A 26970-nucleotide genomic window follows, 5' to 3' on the forward strand; every position below is an offset into this window, starting at 1 on the left:
GGTAGTAATATCATTTTACTTTATGCGTATATCCCTGTTGGTAATAATATCATTTTACTTTATGCGTATATCCATGTTGGTAGTAATATCATTTTACTTTATGCGTATATCCATGTTGGTAGTAATATCATTTTACTTTATGCGTATATCCATGTTGGTAATAATATCATTTTACTTTATGCGTATATCCCTGTTGTTAGTAATATCATTTTACTTTATGTGTGTATCCCTGTTGGTAGTAATATCATTTTACTTTATGTGTATATCCCTGTTGGTAGTAATATCATTTTACTTTATGCGTATATCCATGTTGGTAGTAATATCATTTTACTTTATGCGTATATCCATGTTGGTAATAATATCATTTTACTTTATGCGTATATCCCTGTTGGTAGTAATATCATTTTACTTTATGTGTAGATAATGGTGGTACTAATGGTGTTGTATTCCATGTGTATATCCATGTTGTTAGTAATATCATTTGACTTTATGTGTATATCCATGTTGGTAGTAATATCATTTTACTTTATGTGTATATCCATGTTGGTAGTAATATCATTTTACTTCATGTGTATATCCATGTTGGTAGTAATATCATTTTACTTTATGTGTATATCCATGTTAGTAGTAATGCTGTTTTACTTTATGTGTAGATAATGGTGGTACTAATGGTGTGTATTTCATGTGTATATCCATGTTGGTAGTAATATCATTTTACTTTATGTGTATATCCATGTTGGTAGTAATATCATTTTAATTTATGTGCATATCCATGTTGGTAGTAATATCATTTTACTTCATGTGTATATCCATGTTGGTAGTAATATCATTTTACTTTATGTGTATATCCATGTTGGTAGTAATATCATTTTACTTTATGTGCATATCGATGTTGGTAGTAATATCATTTTACTTTATGTATATCACAAGATCACCAAAGTTAGAAGCAATTTGACAGCAAGTGTCTGGGCTAAAGAAGAGGGATCTGCATTTTTGTCGCACAATGTAAATAAATTTCAAGCTGTACCTCTCTATGTTCTGGTTGTGCAGTATTTAGAAGATCTGTGAAAGCTCCAGCTAATCTTCTAGCAGCATCCAGCAGCCTGTTCCCACTATCATCTTCCTGTAATGCTGCCAGAATTTTAACATCATATGTAAAGCTTCCCAGATTGGACGAACTGTAAGGAGAAGAATTCAAGTTCTACACAAATAGTACAATAATATGTTCAGCAGAACCTTAAGTCTCACCTGCAACCATATATTATCAGTAAAACTACTATTGTGACTTTCACAAAGTTTAGTATATCACTTTAACACTGTTGACAACAATGCCACCACCAATGGTACCTATGCCATCCGACTGTGGACTACTATATCTCATGACAATAAAGAGTTCAAATCTATGGAAAAGAAGGAAACAGCTATTCCAATAAAATATACATGAGACCCAGGGAATGCACATTTAATGTAGACTAGTCACCCATAGATGCAATTTAGAATTCTGTATTGTTTTCCTATGAACTCTTTGGGTAAAGTGAGTACCATTGCAAATATTTTATAAAAATAGTGCCTTCCCTGGGTTCCATATATATTTAAATGGAATAGCTCTAACATGAGATGTCATAAAATGATCCTCAAAAGTCACTCTTACCCTAGGTATCATCATTGAGTTTCAGTTAATCAAGATTGGTTGTAAGTTATAAGTTAGAAAACTGCACTGTTAGTCATTAGCTATAATGTTTTCTCACATACAGCAATCATGCTTTCATCATTTTTTCAGCCATACCAAAGTCATAAGTTATGTAACAATAAAATTGTGTCTCTTGGTGCTGTATTGAAAGTTAACCACAAGTATTGCCAAATTTTGTCAAATCAAGTGTTTCAATGCAACCAGGAAAAATTATAGTTTATTAGTCTTTACATTTGTTTCACTGCAGCTCCCACTGCTCCGAAGTCGGTTTCATCCTGACCTTCAGAGGTCAAGGTCACCAGTTGAGCTGTGGCTGCATTCATAGCCGACATCTGAGCTGAAACTTTCTGTCGTGACAAGTCCATGTGGTTCTCTCTCCATTTTCTTGATACCTGCAAGAAGAGAAAGCATGAAGGTACATAAAATGTGGCACTCATAAATATATATATTTCAGATATGTGTGCCTCCAGTTAAAAAAGGAAACATTTTACATTTATCTAATGACTTGAAATCAAAGTTAATTCTTGGAAGTCCTCCTACACAGTTGTTTTTGACCACATAATTCCAACTAAACCTGAAATACAAATGTGTTCTTATCAAACTATTTTACTATGCCATGTGAAAATCAAATAGCCATATTTATCAGATGGATCTGTCCAAGGTTTTAATCACTTCTCAATTAATCATCATCATTAACATAATCACTATCAAAAACAGTGTCATTAATATCATCACCATTTAAATAACCCTCACAAGAAGCCAAATTTGCCTGATATCACTTGCCTTAATTACATAACAGTTGCCCATTTCTTGAACCAGGCTTACGTAGTACCTTAAGAAAACATCCTAGGTAAATTATCTCCCAAATATTACATGAAAATGGTTTTACCTATTTTACTACATTCGGATATAAAAAAATCTTTCTGAACATAAAGACATAATTAATATGCACATCTCAAACTTGTAATCAAAATCATCCAAAATGTTGATGATAATGAATCCAACAGATCAAAAATGTGGCTTCCAGTGTGAGAGCAAGCTCAGCCAACAGCCAAATTTGTCTCATCAACATGCACTGATGCCACTAACTTTCAAAACCGCCCAAGATCTTGATAAGCCCACATTCCAATTTTCATCAATTACATAAGTATCACTTCCACTCTAGTAATAAGCTCAATGGACTACATCCAACATTATCAATATCCATGGATCATGCTAATAGTGAAACAACAAAAGAGCTAGGTGATGTAAGCACACATTCCAAGATTGATAAAAATTCGAGCACAAATATAACTTGTGGTTTTGATAACAAGATCAGCCAAAGATGTAAGATAACAAAAAATATGCATAAATCCTGCTCTGATTAAACTCTTCCATGAGCTTGATGAAAAAGTCCACATTTCATACCTGATCAAACCCTTCCAAGAGCTTGATGAAAAAAGTCCATATTTCATACCTGATCAAACCCTTCCAAGAACTTGATGAAAAAGTCCATATTTCATACCTGATCAAACCCTTCCAAGAGCTTCATGAAAAAAGTCAATATTTCATACCTGATCAAAATCTGATCAGAAATAGGATGCCCAAAGTGGCAACAAACTCAGCCAATCAAATGCAAAATCAACTCGTTAATATGCATGCATTATGTTCATTACTGAATTCATCCATGCCCTTAATGATACATGCATACATTCTAAGTCTGATCAAAACTGGGTCAGGTATACAGCCTCCAGAGTGATAACATGCTCAGCCAATCAGATGCAACATGACCGCATTATGATGCATACTCTCGCTCTTTATCAAACCCATCCAAGATCTTAATGATGAAATCATATAATCCAAATCTGAATAAAATTAGATCCAAAATACAACGTCCAGAGTGGCAACAAACTTGGCCAATTAACTGCAAACTCACCCAATTAAAATATATAGCTCTCACCCATTACTGAACTCATCCAAGAACTTAATGATCAGGGCATTTATCAAAGTTTTATCAAAATCAAATTAGAAATATGGCCTTCAGAGTGGTATCAAGGTTAACCAATCAAGTGCATGATCACCTTGTTAATATTTATGAATCTTAATAATCCAAGATTTTGATGATCTACACTCCTATTCTGATTGAAGCTGGATCAAAAATATGGACTCCACAGTGCTAACAAGCAATAATTCTGAGTCACGATATATGATGAATTATGCATGATGGATGCAAGGTCATACCATAAGTTTATCTGGCCTTATGGACAGGTTAGCTAAAAGCTTACCCCATCTGATCCCAGCTGAGGAATATCTGGTTTCTGGTCAAGCTCACTCTGTGCTGCAGAAATTGCAGACAGACCATCCCTTATGGTGACTATCAGTGCCCTCTGGGCCTGAGTCATACCATGTTCATCATAACTCTGGCTCTGAAAATAGAAATACAGCATTCCCATTAGCAAAATACAGCATTCCCAATAGCAAAATACACAATTCCCATTAGCAAAATACTGATGAGCTACAGATGCATCATAGATGGATGAAGTTCAAATGAACGTATGAATGTTTACTAATAAACATGAAAATTAGGAAACAAGGAGAATGATGAGTCTTAAACATTTTCTTGCTTTACAACCAGAAATATTTACAGAAATATATAGGTTTATAGGTTCATAAAACTTCATGCTGATCTCATGTAAGTCAATAAGTTTTATTACATGATTTTTAAAAAGAAAGGCAATTTAATTTGCTTCAGAATTGTACAAATGCTACCTGCCTAATGTTAAGAACTTTGTTTTAAGGCATAACATAAAAGTCAATGACCATGTCACATGAAGAAATATTACATATCATGTGATATCCCATCTAATGAAAAACCATCTCATGTGAATCATTGAATTTTAATTTTAAAAAAACGATAATCAAACAGCACAGAATTTGTAATTCTCAATAATGTTGCTATGTGTAACTTCAAGTATACATATAAACTTAAGTAAAATTCATGCAGCGATTAATGTAGGTGTAGATGATATGTCATTTTCATAAACTTTAAACACAAACCTTTTATACTGTTTACTGTGACATTCAGGCGATACAGGCAATGTTGGAACTCAGAGCAAATCATGGCATAAGCTTTATACCTATGGTGATATTATTAATTAGTTTCAATGCTGCTGCTGTAGAGGATATACAACTATTAAAAACTGAAATGCGAAACTTTAATATTGTTGATGTCACCAGGGGCAGAAAATAAACTACTGTATCTCATAATACTTACAGAGGTGAGAAAATAAAATGACATTATGTAATGTTACACACATACCTGTCTCATGGCATGTGACATGTTGGTCTGGGAAGTCATCTGACTAAAGGTGGCAGTGTTCATGCTGCCCGTCGAAAACTGTGACTCACCACCACCCCCAAACCTCAGTACTGCCGGGATTGCCACAGACCCTGTACTGGGTTGGTTTGTTGTATGCTGCTGATGACTTATGATTGTAGCCCTGGAAAGAACAAAAGAAGGGAATCAGATTCTCATATTACATTATGACCTGACCAAACAACATAATCACAAAACTTTAGATGGGGCAATGTCCACAACATTAAGAAGCCAAAGTAATTCAGCGGTTGCCATAAAGGAATCTCTACCAAAAGGATGCAGGTTCAAATCCTACCATCAGATCAAGCCAAGTCATCTACCATGTTGTGCCCTTGGGCAATGCACACTATCCAAACTGTTTCAGATCTCAATAACCTACTTGTGTTGTAGTGCTGTAAAACACCAAACCAAATCAATTCCAAAGTATTAAATTTTCACATACACTACTTAGAAACATTACTAATTTTTAACTTTCACAATTTTGGCACTTAGTGACAAAACTTAATGAATTCCTGTAAGGACAAGTTTAAAGATTTATTTTCATTCTACCAAGAAAGACAAGAAAATCAAAACAAAGTGGAAATTTTGCCCTTACATACATTAATAGGCTAAGACTATCTCAAACCTTGATTTTATGCTTTGACCTTGGTCATCAAAAAGCACTGAATAAATGCAATAATGCAACAATCATGCTCCTAGAAAGTAAGTTTGAATCTATGCAAAACTGAACTACACTGAACTACACTGAAGGATAACTCTTCAAGTGGGTATATTCTTAAATTTTGAGAGTTTTAAAACTTCACTTCAGGCCTAGAATTTAAAAGACAACTTCCTTGTATCCAGAAGGACTTGTAGACTGGAGAATTTACTAGTCCTGCTGAATCTTTCCAAGCCCTTCCCACAAATCTTCCCAAGCCCTTCCCACAATTCAATGTCAGACATATATCTCGATAAATAACACTTTTACTTCTTAAATATCACAATCATTCATTATTCAGAAGTACAAATCCTGCTTTAGAAAGCCACCAACGTTATTTTAATATATTCACTAAGCACAGGTTCACATGAAAAACAACGACTGATTCTCCAGAAAATAACTCAAAATAGATGACTCATGTTTTTAAAGCTTCAAACAGTAATTAAATAAAAGCAAAAGACAAAGAACTCATACACACCAGCCAGTACATATTGTTATGTATATTTAATTTATCTGAATTAATATATATTTCAGTTTATTTGTTTGTCAGTTTTAAATTTTATTTTTCATTATATGATATTGTAATGTAAAGTTATTCACTAGAGGTGATACTATTTTTTTTAGAAAGTAGTTTAACCTTGATTGTTAGTTTATAAACACCAGGTGTTGACCTAAATCCTGACCTTGTTTCAGAATTTGTAGCAACCTTCATAAACAAGTTTCTATTTTATTTTCAAATGATTGATTGTTTCCAAGGTCATGATGGGACCTTGTCTTTAATATATAAAGTTTTTTTAGTTTTTTATTTCTTAGAGTAAAAATGATAGGTTTTTGTTGGGTAAACATGAGCTGTAACAAGTACTTGTTTCTATAAACTTCTACAAGATGAACACATAACCCTTGTTTATGTTTTAGAAAGCCCATATAACCCATGTTTTGGAGAATTAGTCAGCAGAAGTTGGGCTGTTAAATTGTTAGTTGTACGTTGTGCTGTTTGGAGTTATTTCAAATTACTTGGTTTGGAGTCATTTCAAATTACTTGGATTCAAAAAGATTAATTCTGTTGTTTTTCTGGAAAATACGTGTGCTCATGTAATAGTGTGGAACAAGGACAGTTTTTTTAATAAACATTTATTCAGCTATCAGAAACCGGAGTAATAATTCTTATTTCTACAAGGAACTGTAGACTTCAACACTACAGATTGTAGCATACGTCATCTTCCATCTTGGATTCATCGGGATTCAAACGTGAAATCAGTAGAACATTTTGTTATTAGGACTACAAAAATTTTATTCTCTGATTATTTTTGGACCATTTTTGGATTTGATTCGATAAAACTAAGTTTTTTTTAAAAGCATGTTGTTTTCACTCTTTATTGTGTTACTGTTTATTCGAGCCTAAACAAGTGACATAAGAATATCCTATCTCCACAGACAGGTGCTTTAAGGCAGTACCCATTGTTCTAGAGTGAAAGCTGTGTGAAAGATCTCCCATTGTAGCAATAGAGGCATTGTGCAGGTTTTAGCAACAGACAGAAACCTTTGGACAAAATATGTCTCCGTCATGCTATTCCGTTAAAGACAGAATGGTTAATCATAATTGTGATTTTGATGACCATGACACTACAATGGCAGTTTGACAAGTTCACAAGTCTGCTTTTACAATCTTTTAGTCCAAGTAACCTCTGACCTTTCCTATCCCATTTTAGATATTCCAATATTTATGTTGATGTGTGAGGTCAGAGCTCACTGACAGTTGAAATTTTGGTTGTTGTTGTTGTTGTTGTAGGGTTTAATGCCATTTTTCAGCACACGATAGGCTATACATGGCAGCCAGTATTAATGGTGGATGAAGAACCTGGGAAATCCGCGGAAAAAACCACCGACCCTCGAGAAGCTACTGGCAAGCTTTCTACTGGCAAGCTTTCTTTCACACCCACATTGGCTGAATCCGAGACTCAAACCCACGCAGACAGAGGTGAGATGACAGTGATCCGTAACGGAGAGCGCTTTAGACCACTCGGCCACTCAGGGCCCCCTGAAATTTTGGTAATCTTGTGTATTAAAGACATAACAAAATGTTATACTTGCAATTTATTCAAAGATAAATTGTCTTCCTACAGATGTGGATAGGGCTTAATTTAAGGTTGTCAAAGTTTGCTAAGCCGTGGCTACTCTGTGCCTACACTGTGTAGTTTCAGGGAATCCCAACTTTTCAATAGGCAATGTGCTCTGACTTCACCCCCACCACACCCCCACATAAATGTAAAAATATCAAAAATGGGGTAGCAAAGGCCAGAGGCAACTAGGACTAACCATCTTTGACATAAAAATTTACCATATAAATCTAACAAAACCAGCAATGATTAATACAGGCTTGTTTTGAAGTACAAGCCCTGTAGGGGATCAACAACTGGGGATTTATGTGATCAGCTCCCAGAGAACTTGCACATCATCCGATCATTCAAATTTTTGAAAATTACATATGACAGAATAAATAAATGCTGACTGGTGACAACTGAAATTTTACTCACCATTAGAAAATTATGAAAACTACTAGTCCAGAAGGAAATTACTAGCCTTGAACTAGCGGACTACTGCTAATTTTGGGCTCTGCATTTAAAGAAATCTTTTCTAAATTTTGATTGTTTTAAAATTTACTTTGATTTTTGGCTTCAAAAACTGAATGGTATTGTTTTAGAGCTGAGAAACAATCCTTTGCATTTTTTAGATTCTTTTATATTAAAATTTAACTATAATTACAACCTATAGGACTAACAGTGCCATGAGGCAAAAGCTGATATAAATTTTCCAACTATATTTTTGAATCTTCTTAATATTTCAGTAGATAAAAACATTAAATAACTGCTTGTAACTTATACAGCTGTAATTTTCCCATTTCCTTATTATTCTGTCCATTGTTTATGTTTCCAAAAATGATTAGTAACGTAACTGCCTGCATTCTGGTGTTACGGAGTACTCAGCTAATAATACTACTAGAAGGCCTCCAAGTGTGTGTTTTATGTGATACAAGCTTAAAGTGGAGCGAAAGAGCTTGCTGCAAGCAATGCATGCAAATTTTGTTTCACTTGCATAATGGCTTTCTAGTTTTCATATGCTACTAACTACAAGGAAAAATAAGGACATCAATACAGAGAAACACTGATAATGAGAACTTACTGTGCTGGAGAAACACTGTCCTCGTACATTGGTGCTTCATCGTCTCCATCAATACCCAAGTGATCCTTTGCCTTTTGCTGTGAAGGAGAATAAGACAGATACTAATGTAAGTATAAATGATGGAAATGGATCACCAGTAGACCCTGTACTTGGTTATGTATCAAGCATATATCCACATGAGAACAGCGTGGACCCAGAATTGCTGTCACATAATGCACCAGCAAATAGGGGTCTATGCTATAAACTTAAAATCATTAATACAACAAAAAGGGTATATCTTGTTCAACCAATGCATAATATTTATCTACACTAGCGGTCAGATCCTGAATCAAAATAACAAAAGCCATGTTGGAAAAATCAAACAACAAAGTATTCAATTATGATTTCCCATAACATAATAAGAAGTTATTTATTTAGCTGTTCAACATTTTGGGATGAAATTTGGTGGCAAAAGTAAAATGTGCAAATAACAGATTCTAGTTAATATAGTCCTCCACTGTGTAGTAGTCCTCCACTGTGTAGTACAATGCAAACACCAACAACATGGCAGACAACAAACGTGTCAGTAGCCATTCAACTTTTTATGGATATATGCAAACTGAACATTATCCAGTTTCTTCCTCTAATTCTTATCTTCAAATGATAATTTATCAATGCTATGCTCTGTAATCACTGTATTGCTGGAAAAGAATTCAATCCTAATTTGTCATGAAGTACTGGGTGACAACTTTTGTGTTTCCTCCTTGCAGAAGAGTAGTACTGCAACATGTCACAAGATATGCCCATCTCATGACCTTTACCCCAAAATGACATTCTTCACCTCTGCACTTGAGACTTGATTACTATAAGATAACATGTGAACATGCATAATGTTTCATCAAAATATCTGTGGGGGTTCAAAAGTGATGAACAAACCAAGTGTCAAAAAGATATCTCGATAGTTCAGGAGATGTGAAGCAGAGAGTTGTGTGATAGATGGATGGACAGATAATGGACACAATAGGCCACAAAACTCTAAAAGAATTAATCTGACAAAGCTGAATCTTAAATGGAACTCAATTGATTTTCATGATACAAATGCATACAATGTTTAATGAATGATGAAGGTATCTCCAACAGTTCAAAGTACACCAAGTTTCATGACTATAAATCAAATGGTCGTATATAAAGGTTCTGGAAGATATCTCCAACAGTTCAATGTATTCTAAGTCACATGAAGATATCTCAAATGGTCTAAGTATATAAAGGTTCAGGAAGATATCACCAACAGTTCAATGCATTCTAAGTCACATGAATATATCTCAAATGGTCTAAGTATATAAAGGTTCAGGAAGATATCTCCAACAGTTCAATGCATTCTAAGTCACATGAATATATCTCAAATGGTCTAAGTATATAAAGGTTCAGGAAGATATCCCCAACAGTTCAATGCATTCTAAGTCACATAGAATGGTTCAGGTGTTATTAACCAAAGAGTGATCAGTGGATGATGGAAGAACAGACAATAATTTTAATAAAAATCAAGACAAGTCCTAAAATGCTAATCAGATGGACATCTTTTGCAGGACACAAAATGTAGTCATGATACAAAAGAAAGCCAAGTTTTATGAAGATATTTCAAATGGTTCAGGAAATATTACATAAACAAATCTTTGATGAACAATGGACAACCAAACTCAAGTATACACCCCCTGCCTGGTAGCTGAGGTGGGGTGGTATAAAAAAAACATAAAACAAACTAAAATAAAGTGCAATATAACAATGCTTACCTTGCGGAGAATGATATCAATGTATCCCGCAATGAGAGCAGCTATCTGTTCTCCCTCCTGAGTCTGCACTGAATAATATGCATCTGCATGGTCACCAAAGTCCTGAAATTAAATAACAAATGATATGAGAGTCACCTGAAAGAACTGATGCCTGAAAGAATTGGTAGGCATTCACAAAAAATCTGTTTTATCACTCCTTCAATCTATTTTAATTGATGAGTGTTTAAATCAGCTCTGATATTTCTGAGAAAATTCAAAATACCAAATTTCTTTACAAAAATAAATTACGTGCCTGCATTAACAAGTTAACAGGATAGGTGTAGTACAAAAATCTTTGTCATCACCTTTGACATAGAACCTGAAATCATGGAGAGCAGATACCTGAAATCGTCTCATACTATTAGGATATACCCAGATGCTTAGCTTGGTTTTATATATATATATATATATATATATATATATATATATATATATATATATATATATATATATATATATATATATATATATATATATACATACTTACTGCTATAGTCATGCTGGAAAACATGCATTTAAAAGTCCAAAAGTGGGATTCAAGACTGACAAGGTGACAGTAAACATTGTGTTCATTTCCACAAGACTTATGGCAAAATTATAAGGGTTGGCAGGTCTTGAAAATCCATCAGGGAGTTTAGGAAATACAAGGATATAAAAAACTTCAACCAAACTCACATAATGCAAATCTTCTTTAACTGTAACCTAAACACCTAGGTCAATGGGCAAGCAAGCATTTCACTGAAGTGTCTTAGCTCCATCATGATTCATTCAAGAAATGAAGAAAATCCATCAAGGTGTTTATAAACAAATTAAGAAAAAAAACTTGAAATAAAACATAAAAAAGTATATATGCTGATATTTAATGATAAATGATGGATCAAAGATAGTGACTTACCAGAGTAAAACTGTTTGGAGATGCTGCCCAACGCCTGACTGTTGTGAGGGGCCAAGTCCTCAAAATCTGAAAAGGAAAAGAAATTGACAGGTCTCTATATGACACAGATTCCCATGACAAAAGAGGAGCAATGTTCCAAGTCAGTGATAAAAACAAACTCTGGCTTAGGTCCTCCTTAATACTCAGGAACATAACAAATTTGGTTTGTTATCTTCCTAAGCGTTAAGAAGCATCTAGGCCAGACATAGTTTTTTCAACACTGATTTGGAACTAAATTCTTTATAAAATTATTGATCAAAACAAAATTTGTCACTGATGTGACATAACAAGATGTGACACCAACAATAGAATTACCAACATTTTTACTTCAAAATGCGTGAACTTTTTAATTAACTTGTGAAAGAACACTGAATGAGAAGAACCAAAATATTAACATGAGTGAAACAGTATAAAACAAAAGGGAGATAATTACTACTTGTAAAAATCATTTATCTAAATTTGGTTGCCTCCCTGATGCATTCAATTTGTATTTCTACTAGAGCTATACATAGTCTGTTACTAATTTTAGCAAGCCCATAGAGATGGACAGTATTATTAGCAATGCAAACTATATTTGATAAAAGTAAATTGTCACTATGCCACAGGCATGGAACAGTTCATTTACTCTAAGCTAATGAAAAAAACAGATCACAATACCCATCCATTTTATGATTTTAATCTTTCATGAATTCCAGTTGACTTTATTTAACTGCACTCCCCCTCCCCATTTAAACAAAATTTTCCAGGTCCTGTATGGGTTTTCTCCGGATTAAATTGACTTTCTTCAAGGTTCATGAATGACCCTTAATGAACATAACAAATTGACAGTAAATCTGCATTTTTAAAATCCAAATCTGTTTCTATTTTGACACTCTCTCATGACAATTCTATGACCATGTAATAAAACACAAGATGTATTAATAAAACAACTATAATTATTTAAATTCATATAAATATCTGGGGTTTTGTTTTCACAAATGTCAACTTTACTCTGCTCAACTGCACATTGGAATCAAGAAAGTTTTTCTAATTAACAGTTTTAAGATTGTAATAAAAAGGACTTAAATTATTATTATTATTTTTTTAAATTCACTTACCACAGGCTGGTGCCCCAACATCTATTTTCAATGTAATCTGATGATGTATTTAATGCAATAACTGTCAAGTACACCTATAGTGTGTGATTCTGTACTGAAAATTGACCTAGCAGTCGATATATTTCTATGTATTTAGCAAAGTCTGATAGTAAAATTCACAAAACATGTGTTGGGAGTTGGAGTGGCATCAAAAGCTACTACTGACAATTAACATGAACAATAGTGATAATGTATTTTCCAGTGAAAACTACCAAATAATAAGGGGGCCCCGAGCGGCCGAGTGGTCTAAAGCGCTCTCTGTTACGGATCACTGCCATCTCACCCCTGTCTGCGTGGGTTCAAGTCTCGGATTCAGCCAATGTGGGTATGTGAGAAAGCTTGCCAGTAGCTTCTCGTTGGTCGGTGGTTCTTTCCTGGGTTTTCCCGGGTTCTTCCTCCACCATTAATACTGGCCGCCATGTATAGCCTATCGTGTGCTGAAAAATGGCGTTAAACACTACAACAACAACAACCAAATAATAAGCAAAGATATTTCACAATATATTTTCCTTAACTTTACATATCAAAAGGGGAACTGGGGAAGATAATCTTTCTTATGTTTCTCTTAAACTTATCGACTGAGGCCAAGTCACTCACATGCTGGCATAATGTGACATGAGATGGCATTCATTCCTTCTACACAAGTAAAGATGCCAATATGGAGCTGAACATGGAGCCACCAATCCTCTTGACCAGTCCTAGTGCCCAAGTGCTTGGATTGACTATACAAATATGTTTAGGACAAGCACTCCAATGATCCATACCGCAATTCCATTTTGCCTCAACTTTGATCATAAATGCCTGTTCTTTCTCCCAACATTTTCCCAATTTCCAAGGATTATGTAAACCTTGTAACACTGTAAAAGTTGTTCTTAAAATACTTCCAAGCAATACAGTGATACATACCTCTTTAGTGTTTTCATCCACACGCACTACACTTTCCTTATTAATTCCTAAAAGTCGTGGGACAAGTTTATTCTTCGCCTTCATTTTTTCCTTAAAAAAAAAGAAACATGATATAGCAATGAAAATTAAGTGACCAACCCATACTGATAATAAGGAAATGTTTTTATGCGCTAAAGAATAGCTTTAAAAAAAAAATCTACAGTTTACCATACAAGGTTTAAAAAAATTCACACCCATACAAGTAGTATCACTCTTACAGCATGATGACACAAATGTATCTTCAAGAATATGTTTATAATTAAAGTAAAACTTATTTACAACTCAATCAATGAATTCTTGAACTCAGTGTTACTTCACCTTGTACATAATTTCACTGTTGTACATGACAACAGCAAAAAAGCACACACAAAACAATGCACTCGAATATAAAAAAGAAATGTTGAGAAAACTAAGATATAAGAGCTTATGTAAAAACAGACAGCTACTAATGCAACTGTCCAGCAAGCTCAATTTTAATACAACTTATTTTCATGCCCTATCATCTGGCACTCTGTTTTATATACTAATTGTACTAAACTTTGTTTCAAAAGTAACATAAATAACACTAGATGTCGAAATTTTCGAGTGTTGGGTACCTCTACACAACATGCTTGAAATGTATATCAAGTTTGGTTGAAAAAAAAAGGCTTTTAAGGTTATGCTCACCATGGAGACCAAAACATTTTGACAGAGAGATATAAAATGTACAAGGACAGACATACACAGCGAGAACTGTATCCACCAGCAATATTTACCAGGTGGATAATAACATTTATAACTACAGACAGTCGCTGTTATTCAGTGTCACACTAATGAAGTAAATAAACTTACTTTTACTAAGAAGAATGTAATGCCGTAAGTTTTTAAATCTCTGCACATCTGTGTATATTTCACTTTGGCATCCATTTCTGAAACTCCAATCCATTTCTTGTGTTCCTGTAAATGATCAAATTCTATGAATTTATATAGGAAAGATCAAAATTTAAAACAAGACTCCACAGAAGGGACTGATACTCTTCTGGACATAAAAAGTAATACAAGCAAGCAATTCTAATAACTGCAAAAACAATGGATTGTTTCAGCTCTTGACCATTTTCAAATCAAATTTTAATATGTGGTTACTTTCAAAAAGTAGAATATTCTGGAACTTGACTAGTCAAAATAAACTTTGCTTTACACTTTGAAAAATCTCAGTTCATATTATCAGCTAAAATTACTATGCTAAAATAGCGGTTGGTGCCATATTAACAAATTATTGGATTCTTATTTTTGGATTGTGAAAAGCAATCACCTGGAACAATGCTGATGTCAATATAATTCAGATTTAATATCATGGTTCTCAAGCTTTTCTAAAGATAAATTTCCAGGTCATTTCCAGGGTTTTTCCAGGATGAAATTACTTTTTTCAAGGTTCACATATGAGCATTACTGAATGGAATTAAAGAACATTTTAGATTATAAAACATGCATTTTCTACATCTAAAGATGTTTCTCATTCAAGGCTCTCCAAAACATCGAAGTTAGAAAAGATGATCATGTACAAAACCACAAAATGTATCACACTAAACAAGTTTGATTATATTCCTATAAACTGTCATGTAAAGTCATTTCAATGTACAGAATAAAAATTCTAACTTTATTTTGCTGCATTATGTTGCTAAGTGGGAACAACATGATGAACATAAATTATGTTTTGTTTCCTTTCAAACCTTTAATTCTTAAGAGTTCTACAGCAATATATATATCATAGAAAGTAACATTTCCTATTAAAGTATATAAAAAAAAACTCAATTAGAATCTTGTCTTGTAACGAAAAGAGTCTAACCCTGAATTTATCTGTGTTAATTAAACCCCAAACAAGATTTTTCAAACAACATAATCTCCTTAAGACAATCTGGTTAAAAATCCATCATTTAAAAAACATTTTCAAAAGGGTTTATTTAAATTTTGACAAAAGACCTTCAAAATTATATACTGTTGTATAAACAAGGACCGAGTTTTCTGTAAAATCAACTTGTCTTCTCGTAATTCATTAAACCAGTCCCCAAACTTGTACTGATACAGGGGCTCGCATCGTTTTTTAATAAATAATACAAGGGACAAAAATTTCTCATTTCAGCACTGAGATTAAACAATTTGGACTACAAATTTGGCTTAAAACTAATAGCAGTCCGTTTTCTAATCCGAGTCTCCTCCGAATATTTCCACCCCATGTTTCATATTTGGACATTTATGTTGGGGTGTGGGGTCATTGCAACTGCATATAGAAAATTTGGAATTTGCCACCACCGTGTGGTAGCAACATATGACAGTCACTTACCAGCAGGCCTATAAAATGTAAACTTATGTTATATCGACTCATACCTGCATGAAATTGATAGGAAAATGATTTTTCTCAGAAATGGCAAGTATTATAATCGTTATGTCGTTATTCCACTTACAGACAAGATGAAACTACGGCACAGATGAAACCTAACCTAGTACTCGCCCCATCTGCATTACTAGTCACATGACTTCACAAATCTCAACTGATGACATCGAAGTCCAATAGTCACATGATATCAACAACAAACTTCTTAATAATGCTGGTGTACAGAAATTAAATTATATTAAATGAAAGTCAAGATACTTTCTGTAGAAACCAGCAATCTGGCCAGTCTGATTTATTAAGCAGAGAGCACTTTTGAACGCGGTAGTCACATGATACAACAAAACTCCAGAACTCGGAATATAAAAATATGGAGAATTTTGTGTTCTTTCAATTTTGTATTTTTATTACAACCAGTTAACAACTTTCATTTAATATTTGTTAAAAAATTTTCTCTACAACATTTAAAAATGTGCGTTGTTAGATTTGTGTACTCATGCGACTAGCAATGCAAACTGCGAGTACCAGGTCACATTTTATCAACAACGTAGTTTTATCTTGTCTTTCAGCAGATTAAAGACATAATGACTTTAATACTCACAATTTCTGAGAAAATAATTAATTTTCATATCAATTTCATGCATGTCTCACTCAATCTAACAACGTTTAAAGTTTGCTAGGCCATCTGGTAAGCGGCTACGCTTTGCCAACACCATGTTGGCCTCTTGTGATGCTAGACTGGTTTTCATACCTTCCATGTAAGGAAAGATACAGATATCGAGCTGACTTTGAAAATAAAAGCCTACTAGCCGAATCTAATCCACTGGGCATTTGGATGGACTCAGCATATATGTCTATTGCAAGCAACCAAATGATCCATACTGCACCCTCCGTATATTTGGGTTAGAACTCAATAAATTTAACTCACGATCGGTTTAGTTATGACTCAATTACGTGATTGTTTCGAGTGTCAAATGGTGGCAGAAAATTCCCGGGTTTTCCCCCGAGTTTCATCAATATTTGCGAAATTCAAGGACTTTTCAGTCCGGAAAAAAATTATCATTCCTCCCAACTTTTTCCTGATTTCCTGAAAGCGTGGGAACCCTGTCATATGAATTTGATAGGTGTAATAGCAAAGGATTAAAACTTGTCCTGTAAATCTGTGATGAACTTACAAGAAAGATCTTTTTCTCTATGCCTTTAGCCTTGCAATATTCTTTGGGAAGAAACTCCTTTAGTCTGGAAAAAATGAAGAAAAATGCAAACTTTTTAAGTCCTTTTTGAAGTACATGTAGATTGACGATGATGGAATTGCAGAAGCATTTGTCTTTTCAGTACCTGGCAGAACAAAATTCTAACAAAAATGAAAGTAGTTTTTACTAATTTAAGACAAAACCGATTTTTGAAGCTGTCAATAGCTAGAATTTTAGTTAACAGAGAGAATCGTTCAGCTTTTATCAGGTACTTATCAGAGGATGGAATCACCAGAATGTTTGTACTTGATACAGGACAGTGTTTTTCAATATATACTTTGATATACAGCACTGGTAAAATCTTAAGTGAGCAAAAAAATATTATAGGACAAGAACTCAAAGTTTAATATGACTTTAATTGCTTTTAAATGTCTGAGCTAAATCAGATTGTCTTGAATACAGTTTAATTTTCACCTTCTTAACTATGTCTGCTCTGGTGACTCTAGTATATGTAAGGAGGCCTAATACTCAGATTTCTCCTATATTTTGGGAAAACCAGAATTTCAGTTTGGAATGAAATACTACAAACCACAAATCTGAGTATTTTTGAATATAACAACTGCCTATCAGATCTTGTATCCATAATTAGAATAGCACCATTCTGTGAAATCATTAGGGTGTACGGAGATTTACCATAGATTCTGGTACAAAAAGCAGCCAGTTCTGAGTCGCAGGGGTTGCCCCATTAGGGGAGAAGACCAAATGTATGTCACTACATGTGTGGTGCAAATGAAACACCATCTGCATTCGAATTCAAATAAAATCTGTAATCATCATTTTACATGTAGACTATATTTTTCAGTCACAGTGACCTTGACTTTTGACCATTCAACCCTAAAATAAACTGGAATTTTCCTTTCCTTCAGTGCAAGCAATACACGAAGTTGTGTCCATGTCAGTCAGTTTTGAGGGTTGTTGTTCTAGGGTTTAACACCATTTTTCAGCACAAGATAGGCTATACATGGCGGCCAGTATAAATGGTGGAGGAAGAACCCTGGAAGGCTTTCCCACGTACCCACGCTAGCCGAGCCTTGGACTCGAACCCATGCAGACAGAGGTGAGATGGCAGTGATCCAGAACAGTGAGCGCTTTAGACCACTCAGCCACTCGGGGCCCCTGTTTTGATGGTTGTAGAGGTTGTCCCAGTAGGTGACAAGACCAAAATACATCAAAATGCATGTTGTGCAATTGGAAAACACTCCGTCTAATACAGCTCAAACCTGTAATCACTGTCTTTTGTGTAGAATATTTTTCAGTCAGTGACCTTGACCTCATTTCAACTCCAAAATAGACAGGATCAGTTAGCCTAAGTGCAAGCCATTCACCAAGTCTGTGACCTCAACCTTTGATCTTTTGACCCTAATATCAATAATCTTCTTCCTTACTCCAAGTGAAAGTCATCAACAAAGTTTGAGTTATTTGATGCAGAAATGATATTACTGTGCTGAAATGATTTTAGTCCTACAGGCAATGAGCCTGACCTTGTAACCTTTTAACTCCAAAATCAATAGGATTCTTCCTTATTCCAAGTGCAAGCCATTCACACTGTTTGGTAAACACAGATGATGGAGAACTCAAATTAATGTCCAGAAACCATTAGTCTCCTTTCAGTCTGAGTGACCTTTACCTTTGATCATTTGACTCGATAATCAAACAGGTTCTTTCTTACCCCAAGTGCAATCTACTGATAAAATCTGGTAACTGTAGATGATGGAAAACTCTAGCTATTGTGTGGAAACCATTAGTCTTCTTTTAGTTATAGTTGCCTTGACCTTCGACCTTTGTGCCTGAAACTGATATGGTTCTACCTTACCCAGAGTGCAAGTAAACAATCAATTACATTTATCTTCCAACCATGACTGCAAGAAAGAATTAATCGATATATCAATGCATTGATACTTTCTCCCTATTGATTCAAGATGTGAAGAATCGATATAGAAGGATACTTATCTAAACAAGTTACTGCAATCTTCAGCAGTCATGTCTAATTATTAGACATTTACCTGTTTATTCTTTAAATTGAGAACTAATCTGAGGCAGCCATAGCAGGAACATACACTCATTTCTGTCATTAAAAAGGAAAACCTAATGATGACACACCTGCTCATCCTCTGCAGATTAACAAACACAAGGTGGCTAACTTGCATGATCTGACATATGCCCCCATGTCCCAACCACGCCAATTCCATGCTGATTATTTTATCCCATCAGCATGCTTAGTCACTGATAACATATATCAGCATTAAGGAAGAGATTCCAGATTTGTTCCCCATGTATGTTTCAAGTACTTGACTGTTAATAACCATGTTACATGAAGTTTCTCTGTTGTTTCGCATTGTGTCTGCTTGCATCAAATTTGAGGGATACACAATCAGAGAATATGGCACAAGATAAAACAATAACCACCAATCAAAACAGTGAAATATTCACTGGGTGACACACCGTAAGTATTGGCATCCAACATAGGTCCATTTGGATATAAAGCAAACGAGAAACTTCACACAAACGTAGCTATTAAATAACCTGTAATGTACCTAAATGTATATGGTAAATAAGTTTGCAATGTCTCTGTTTTCGCTGAAATATGTAATCTGTAATCAACTGTGCACACAGGTTAAAAAAACAGAAATAGCATAGACTCAGCAAAGTTCCAGATTCCAAACCACACGAGTCAGTCACCTTGTTAATTTGTAGAAGGGGAGTGGATATTGTCAGCAGTTTACTTTTTCACAGGAAGAAATGATTGTCTGTTGCTATAGCAATTGTCTACATCTACAGGAAGTATAATGTGAAGGATTTATTTGTTCGCCTTGTCCACACTCCCACTTGGTCTTGTTCTAGATAAGATATCCTTTGCACAAGGAAATTCCACCATTTCTTCTGCCTGAAGATAGCTCTGCACTGACTTCCAAATTTAAGTGATAATATGAAATTGTTAGTTAAAACATTCATGCAGTGGAACACAAAGGGCATGGTAAACAAAAAGAGTTCTGCACAGGTTTAATGGAACAGCCTGAAATGGTATAAAGAGCTAAGAAACACCAGGCAGTCTCTTTGGATGTACTTTTTATATGTTGTGACGCATATGACCAGATAACAAGTTTATGTTGTCTGTAATTTACTTGATATATGTCAATACAAAAATAAATGCCACCACCCCACAATTGACCTTCTCAAGATGAAAAGTCTATCAAATTGGATATATGTAATGATAATGTATCATATTGTAGGCTGTGTATCATGAATTAAATTAATACATCGCAGGGATTTATCGCTTCAACTCTACTGCATATATACAATATTCAAATCAGAGCTGAAAACACTGATGGTTTGGAGAACTGAGGTGCTATTCATTTTCTTACATCTGGGTTGCCTTCCCTGACATAAAATTGACCTGAAATATAAGTGGATCTATATTTTGTTGCTAATTTTAGGAATACTACAGTTTGTTACTATTATTAGTAATAAAAACTATAGTTGGTAAAAAAGGAATGGCTACTGCATCAGACATGGAGGGAATGTCAAAGGCAAAAATTTAACAAATTTGGAAAGTTTAAGAAATTTGATTTCAATTTTTAAATCCTCAAAGGAACCACCATTAAAAAAAAGTGCCAAGAAAATACAAAACCTTTTTCACATAGTAATCAAAAGTGTCAAGTATACTACTGTGAATTTACACCATGCATTTTAAAGAAAGACAGATGGAGGGAATTACAATATTATTAATGCTTTACTAAAAGAAAAATTTGGGATAACAATTTGGATTGCATTTTCACTTACTCCAGAAATCCTGGCTTGTGTTTCTGCTCATTGTGATCTCCAAACTGGACCTGACACTGTAAACTAGCTAATTCAGTGGCTTTCTCTTGCGATACTGGGTGGGTTCCATTCAAAATGGCATCTCGAGTCTACAAGGAAAGAGTAGCCACACTTCAGTGAAAGCTGATTTAACCATGTGTGTGTGTGTGTGTGTGTGTGTGTGATTTGGATTTTTTACGTAGCTTTAACATTTTTTCAGTCATATCATTATGACGTCTGCAGTGTGACAGTTTATAGTGATGTCTAGCATTGAGGCATCATACCGCAGACGTGTAGCATGATGTCCCACCCAGTCACATTATCCTGACACCAGGCCGACCAGTCCTAACACTAACCTCTTAATGCCGAGCACCTAGCGAGGCAGCTGTTAGTACCATTTTTATAAGTCTTTGGTATGACTTAGCTGGGGATCGAACCCACAACCATATGTATATCTGTATATATGTATGTATATAAATGTATGTGTGTTTGTGTGTGTGTATGTGTGTGTGTGTGTGTGTGTGTGTATATATATATATATATATATATATATATATATATATATATATATATATATATATCAATGCACTGTGTGCCAGCAGATCACTGTTTAATTCAACTTATTCATGCAAAAGGCAATGACCAAAATTTGGTCTATGAATTACAGACTGGCAAATCAGGACCTATACTGTTCACAGACACAGGTTAAATCTATTTATATCAATGATATTACAAGTCTCATACAAACAGAGCTATTTTCCCCACGGCACAACAGACTAAAGTCCATCAAGAAAAACCTGCAAAGGAAAGCTTAAATATCACTCACCTGAGAGAAGAGCAAATTTAATTGAACTGGGTCACGGGCATCCACATTTTTGTCAGAGAAAAAGAACTTTCTCCTGAGCAATACGGTGTTTTCTTCATCCACACCCTGCTCTCTTAAGGTCTTGGAATGATCCAACCAGTTTGCTGCAGAATAGATTATAGTCTAAGACATTCTCAAGTTCCTATACAAATATTTACCAAACTAAACAAAAGCAAGAATTTAAACCAATTTTTTCTCTACTTCAAAAGTAACAATCATTTGTGGGAACTGTGTAACTGACTAAAACGACAATATAAAACAAGGTATGGATGAACATCATTGTCATATATGTGATCTAGCTGGGTTTTAGAAAAAAAAACTCCTTATTTCTTCCTAGTTCAGGCAATTTTTATGCACCTGGCCTTGGTTTCATCTCAATTTCTTTCTCAAAATGAGATAGTTCAATGGCTTTCTTAATGTTTTGTTTGGAATTACAAAGTTTTCACTGAACATTCAGCGGGCATCAAGGATTAAAATCAGGGATGGAGGAATTCCTGTCCTGTCCATCTGAATGGTTTTGCACTACCTATAACAGTCCCGTCCAGGTCTTGAGATAAACATTTGATCTTGCTGGCTTATACCCCCACCACTTTTCTGGCAGTACAATAGTAACAACAAAAAAACAACACCAACACCAAAAACCACAACAACAACAATAATAATAATTGTAAAAAACACAAAAATAAAAAGTTTTACGCCTGAAAAAAATGAGGATGAGAGAGGATGGTGGGGAAAACTGACAAAATCAGAGTGCGAGAGCTGAAAAACAAGATTTGGTAAATACTGACATGACTGGGTAGTAACCTGCTGAGTACATTGCAAAATTTGCCAACCCACCCATTCATCCATCCCTAATTACAGTCCAATCATAATGCATTATATTTTCCATAAATTTGTCTAATATTAACTCTGAGGATAAACTGAGGATTTTTCAAACCTGAGGAATTCCTCTGATAGCTTTTCAAGAATAAATGGGCAAACAGTGTATTCTTTCATTCCCTTGAATGATACCTACCTCTTACAAAATTCCAAATACTGTCAGAAATATCATAAACAAAATAATGCAATATCTCCATCTGAGAAACAATATTGAGAAATATATTGAACCTGAAAATGTGTGATAACTGATCTAATAATTAATGTTTCCAGTTCAGAACTTAACAAAGTCTGCCAAATCATTTATGATAATTTAGAATTCAGACATGATTTTAGTCTTCAAAAAAAAAAAACAGAAAAAAATGTTAAGGGAGATTTGGGGGATCTGCCCCAACAGAGGTCTTGAGGGCAGCGTTCTCGATCCGAAGGTCCAAAAACGCATTTTACACTCATAAAAAACTGCTCCTGGTGCAACTTATGATCATAAAAATAAACCAAAATAATCATTTGAAAAACTAATAAACTTACCAAAAATGTTCAACTTGACTTCAATAAGTTCACTAGATTTAGTCACATGAATTTGTTCTCCAATACTATTGATGCTGGTTATTTCATGTGCATGTCAATGTTCACATCGTAATTAAGTCACATCGTAATTAAGTACATGAACTATATACAAATCATCCCATACATTCACTTGTCTTTTTCGGTCGGTGGTTCTTCCCTGGGTTTTCCAGGGTTCTTCCTCCACCAGTTATACTCGCCGCCATGTATAGCCTATCTTGTGCTGAAAAATGGCGTTAAACCCTAGAACAACAACAACAACAACACTTGTCTTTTTCTCCAATAGACACAACCTATTGATATGCTAGTCTAACTCTTTTGTGGCTTTGGCAAAGATTTCTTTAGCCTTACTTCTTGTCACCACTGACTCTTTTCGCTCAATGTGCAATCATTTCTTTTCCTTCTCAACAAGAGCCTTTTTCCTTTCAAGCTGGTGCTTGGCGACATGCAGTGCGCATATTCCAACAGAAGGCTACATCTGTTCTCTCATGCAAGAAATCTTTCTTCTTATAGTAATTAACTGTACTTTTTTGAAATGCCTTCTGCAGCTTCTTTTGTAGGTGCTGTTCCAAACTCTTACAACCGCGATGACTGTAATTCAGATCTTTCTTGCAGAGGTCACAAAATGCCATTCTTCTAGCATTCAGTTTTCTTATAAATTAACCAACTAAATTTCTATCAACTTTTTGCACCAGCCATTCTTATTTCCATACATTTTTGAAACATTTATCTAAATGTTTCATGTCATGCTCTCATGCTCTCTCTCTCTCTCTCTCTCTCTCTCTCTCAACAACTTGGGATGCCATGTTTTACAAGCATGCTTCTTCTTTCCATTGCCATCACTTTCCATTATAATAAGATTCACTGAATGAATTTAAACCTTTCACCAATCAGAATACTCTTTATGAGAGTTGTGTGGTAATTACTATATGGAATGAATAATTTACAAGGGTCATTGCAGAATGGGAGTGGACAGACCGTTTTTTTAAAAACAGATAGGAGATGATATTAAAAAAAACAGACTATATCAAGAAATATCTGATTCAAGTCTGGAGTTCTGCTTTAAAATGGAGAAAAATCCTGTCTGAGAGTAAAAAATAAAGCGCAGGTTTTTCCTATCCATTTCACTTGTATGGGATCAGATGCAGTATAAACAAGACTCATTTATGCATAATAAACACAGTAAGTTATTTTTTATTTTTTTAAAAGATCAAATTATAATAATCATATAAATGAGCTTTGTTCAAACTCACTATCATCTTCTGTGTGGAGTTTCTTTCTCATCTCCTCCAGTTTCTTTTGGTCTTTAGCAATGGATTTGTCCCTCCTCAGTGTCAGCGTCTTCTCTTTCTCGTCATCGGACATTTCCAGGATTAGTGAGTACTCATCATGGTTTGTTATTCCTGAAATAAAATTCATCATACACATCAAAAAACATATACTCTGGAAGAAGAATGAGGACAGAAACAAAGTAATCTTTCAGACACGACTTAAAAAGATAAAAAGGAAAGTTGAAAATCACCTGGAGTGGCAAAAACAAAGTTTAAAAGTCCAGATCAATCTAGTTCAAGCAGACAAGAAACTGAACAAATTAAGGTGAAATTTAATCTGGATATTCCATTAGAAGCACAAATCACGACTTAAAAGATAAGTAATGAGAAACATAATGCATGACTAAAATGGTCAATGCTAGTACCTATCCTTGAGCAGATGGTCAGCATAAGTTGTCCAACAGTGTTGCTGTCATCCACCTGAACTTTACGAACTGTACCATCCAGTGTGCGAACTTTGAGAATCCGCACCTTCTTCCTGTACTCCACCAGGTCCTGAGTGGAAATAATAAATTTGCATGATCAGTCAATCAATCAAACCTCAATAAATCAAACAATAAATATGTGTACAAGCTATGAATGACAATGTGTCATTTGTATTTGTGTGCCTTGGTTGAATTGTCAAGTGGAAATTTTTGATGTATCTCTCCCTATACGAGATAAAGATATGGGAAATTCTTAAATTTCTTTAGACACTGGCAGCTAAGGGAAGGAAAATGTTCCATTGGCTCACTCAAGGTTCAGAAATGTACTATACTCAGAATGTTATTGCAATGTACTATACTCAGAATGTTATTGCAATGGTAAAATGGAGACAATGCCTACAAAATCATGCCTCTGCAGTAAAAAAATAATCCATAGGCTGCCACTGGAAAAGCAGGTAGTGCAATTATTGTACTCAGTGATCATAACCTCCTTACTTTCATTAACAAAATGAAAAATAAAAATAAGAGATTGTTAAGAGGAGTTTGATGCTTCAGGAATAGTGACATTAGATGCATCTGAGGAAAAGATACTGTGATTGCAGATGCACTCTCACGTTTATAGAAGTACAGTATTGTTTTACTTTATACTGTGTCATTCATAAGACATTTTCCTATGAAATTTTAATTATTATAGAATCATATGTATATTTGACTAATATGTAAAAGAAAGCTTTATCGCATAGATCTTTTTTTTTTCTTTATGATGGGATCTGTTATATATATTTAATACTGAGTGTGGACCGTTTCTGCCACATCAGCAGAATGTGCTTTGGTAAATGAGGGTGTAGATAAACTAGAAAAAAGTATAGACCTTGACTGGCCTGTACATTATCTGATGGTATATCAAACTGGTCAGAAATGATATACTTCTACCGTATATCGCTATGATTCATGTTACACAGCCTGTTGACATATTAACAATGCACAACATTAACTTGATTTCCATCATCTTTTGAAAGTCTCTCACTGGTAGCATGGTGCCATTTTATGTGTTGACATATTGCTTGAATTTCCAGACCACAGCCATAAACTTACCATCAGTTCATAAGACATTCTCATCCTTGATAAGTTAAATACTTCCAAACTGACTACATGTCAGTTGTCAGTGACTTTGATTCAAACTTTTAGGCCATTTCATGCTGCTCCATCAGATCAGATGCCAGACTTGTCTAGGTCACTAAGCCCCTTGTTTTGCATTGCAAGAATGCTTTAAAAACATCTTATTACCAATTTCATGTCACCACTTTAAGTTCAAAGGCACTGCAGTGTTATTTTTCAAACAGAAGAAATTGTGGTGGTCAATCTTATCTAGAATAAGTCCAAAGTGGTAGCAAAGATAACTAACAAATCCTTCACATTGTACTTCCTGCAGATGTAAAATGACTGCCCTGGCCACAGACACTTTTGACTGTCAGTGAAAAAGGAAATTATTGAAAACATGCACTCCCCTTCTACAAATTATTAAGAGCAGTTCAGAATATGCCCCCTTTCCAATTCTGTTGTTGCTGTAGGGTTTAACACCATTTTTCAGCACATGATATGCTATATACATGGCTGCCAGTATTAATGGTGGAGGAAGAACCTGGGGAAAACCCACGGAAAGAACCACCTACCCACGAGAAGCTACTGGCAAGCTTTCTCACATACCCATATTGTCAGAATCTGAGACTCGAACCCATGCAGAG

At 34.7% G+C, this 26970-nt stretch overlaps 1 protein-coding gene across 8 annotated transcripts in view; it reads right to left on the reverse strand.

Moving 5' to 3' along the window:
• The window catches only part of LOC149793960 (talin-1-like), a 284989-nt gene that overhangs the window by 155258 nt on the left and 102761 nt on the right, over window positions 1-26970 (reverse strand). For all 8 annotated transcript variants that reach the window (XM_089967893.1, XM_089967891.1, XM_089967887.1 and 5 more), the window contains exons 5-18: window positions 25166-25295; window positions 24723-24872; window positions 21991-22133; window positions 21147-21274; window positions 17289-17352; window positions 14577-14681; window positions 13707-13796; window positions 11626-11691; window positions 10692-10793; window positions 8923-8999; window positions 4989-5169; window positions 3955-4095; window positions 1922-2082; window positions 1028-1178 (exon numbers count right to left, since the gene is read on the reverse strand). In XM_089967893.1, the coding sequence (XP_089824019.1) occupies window positions 1028-1178; window positions 1922-2082; window positions 3955-4095; window positions 4989-5169; window positions 8923-8999; window positions 10692-10793; window positions 11626-11691; window positions 13707-13796; window positions 14577-14681; window positions 17289-17352; window positions 21147-21274; window positions 21991-22133; window positions 24723-24872; window positions 25166-25295 (1689 nt within the window). The remainder of the gene's footprint in view (window positions 1-1027; window positions 1179-1921; window positions 2083-3954; window positions 4096-4988; window positions 5170-8922; window positions 9000-10691; window positions 10794-11625; window positions 11692-13706; window positions 13797-14576; window positions 14682-17288; window positions 17353-21146; window positions 21275-21990; window positions 22134-24722; window positions 24873-25165; window positions 25296-26970) is intronic.

The sequence above is a fragment of the Sinohyriopsis cumingii genome, chromosome 8 (assembly GCF_028554795.1).
Source record: "Sinohyriopsis cumingii isolate HCF-2022 chromosome 8, ASM2855479v2, whole genome shotgun sequence".
Lineage (NCBI taxonomy): Eukaryota > Metazoa > Mollusca > Bivalvia > Unionida > Unionidae > Sinohyriopsis > Sinohyriopsis cumingii.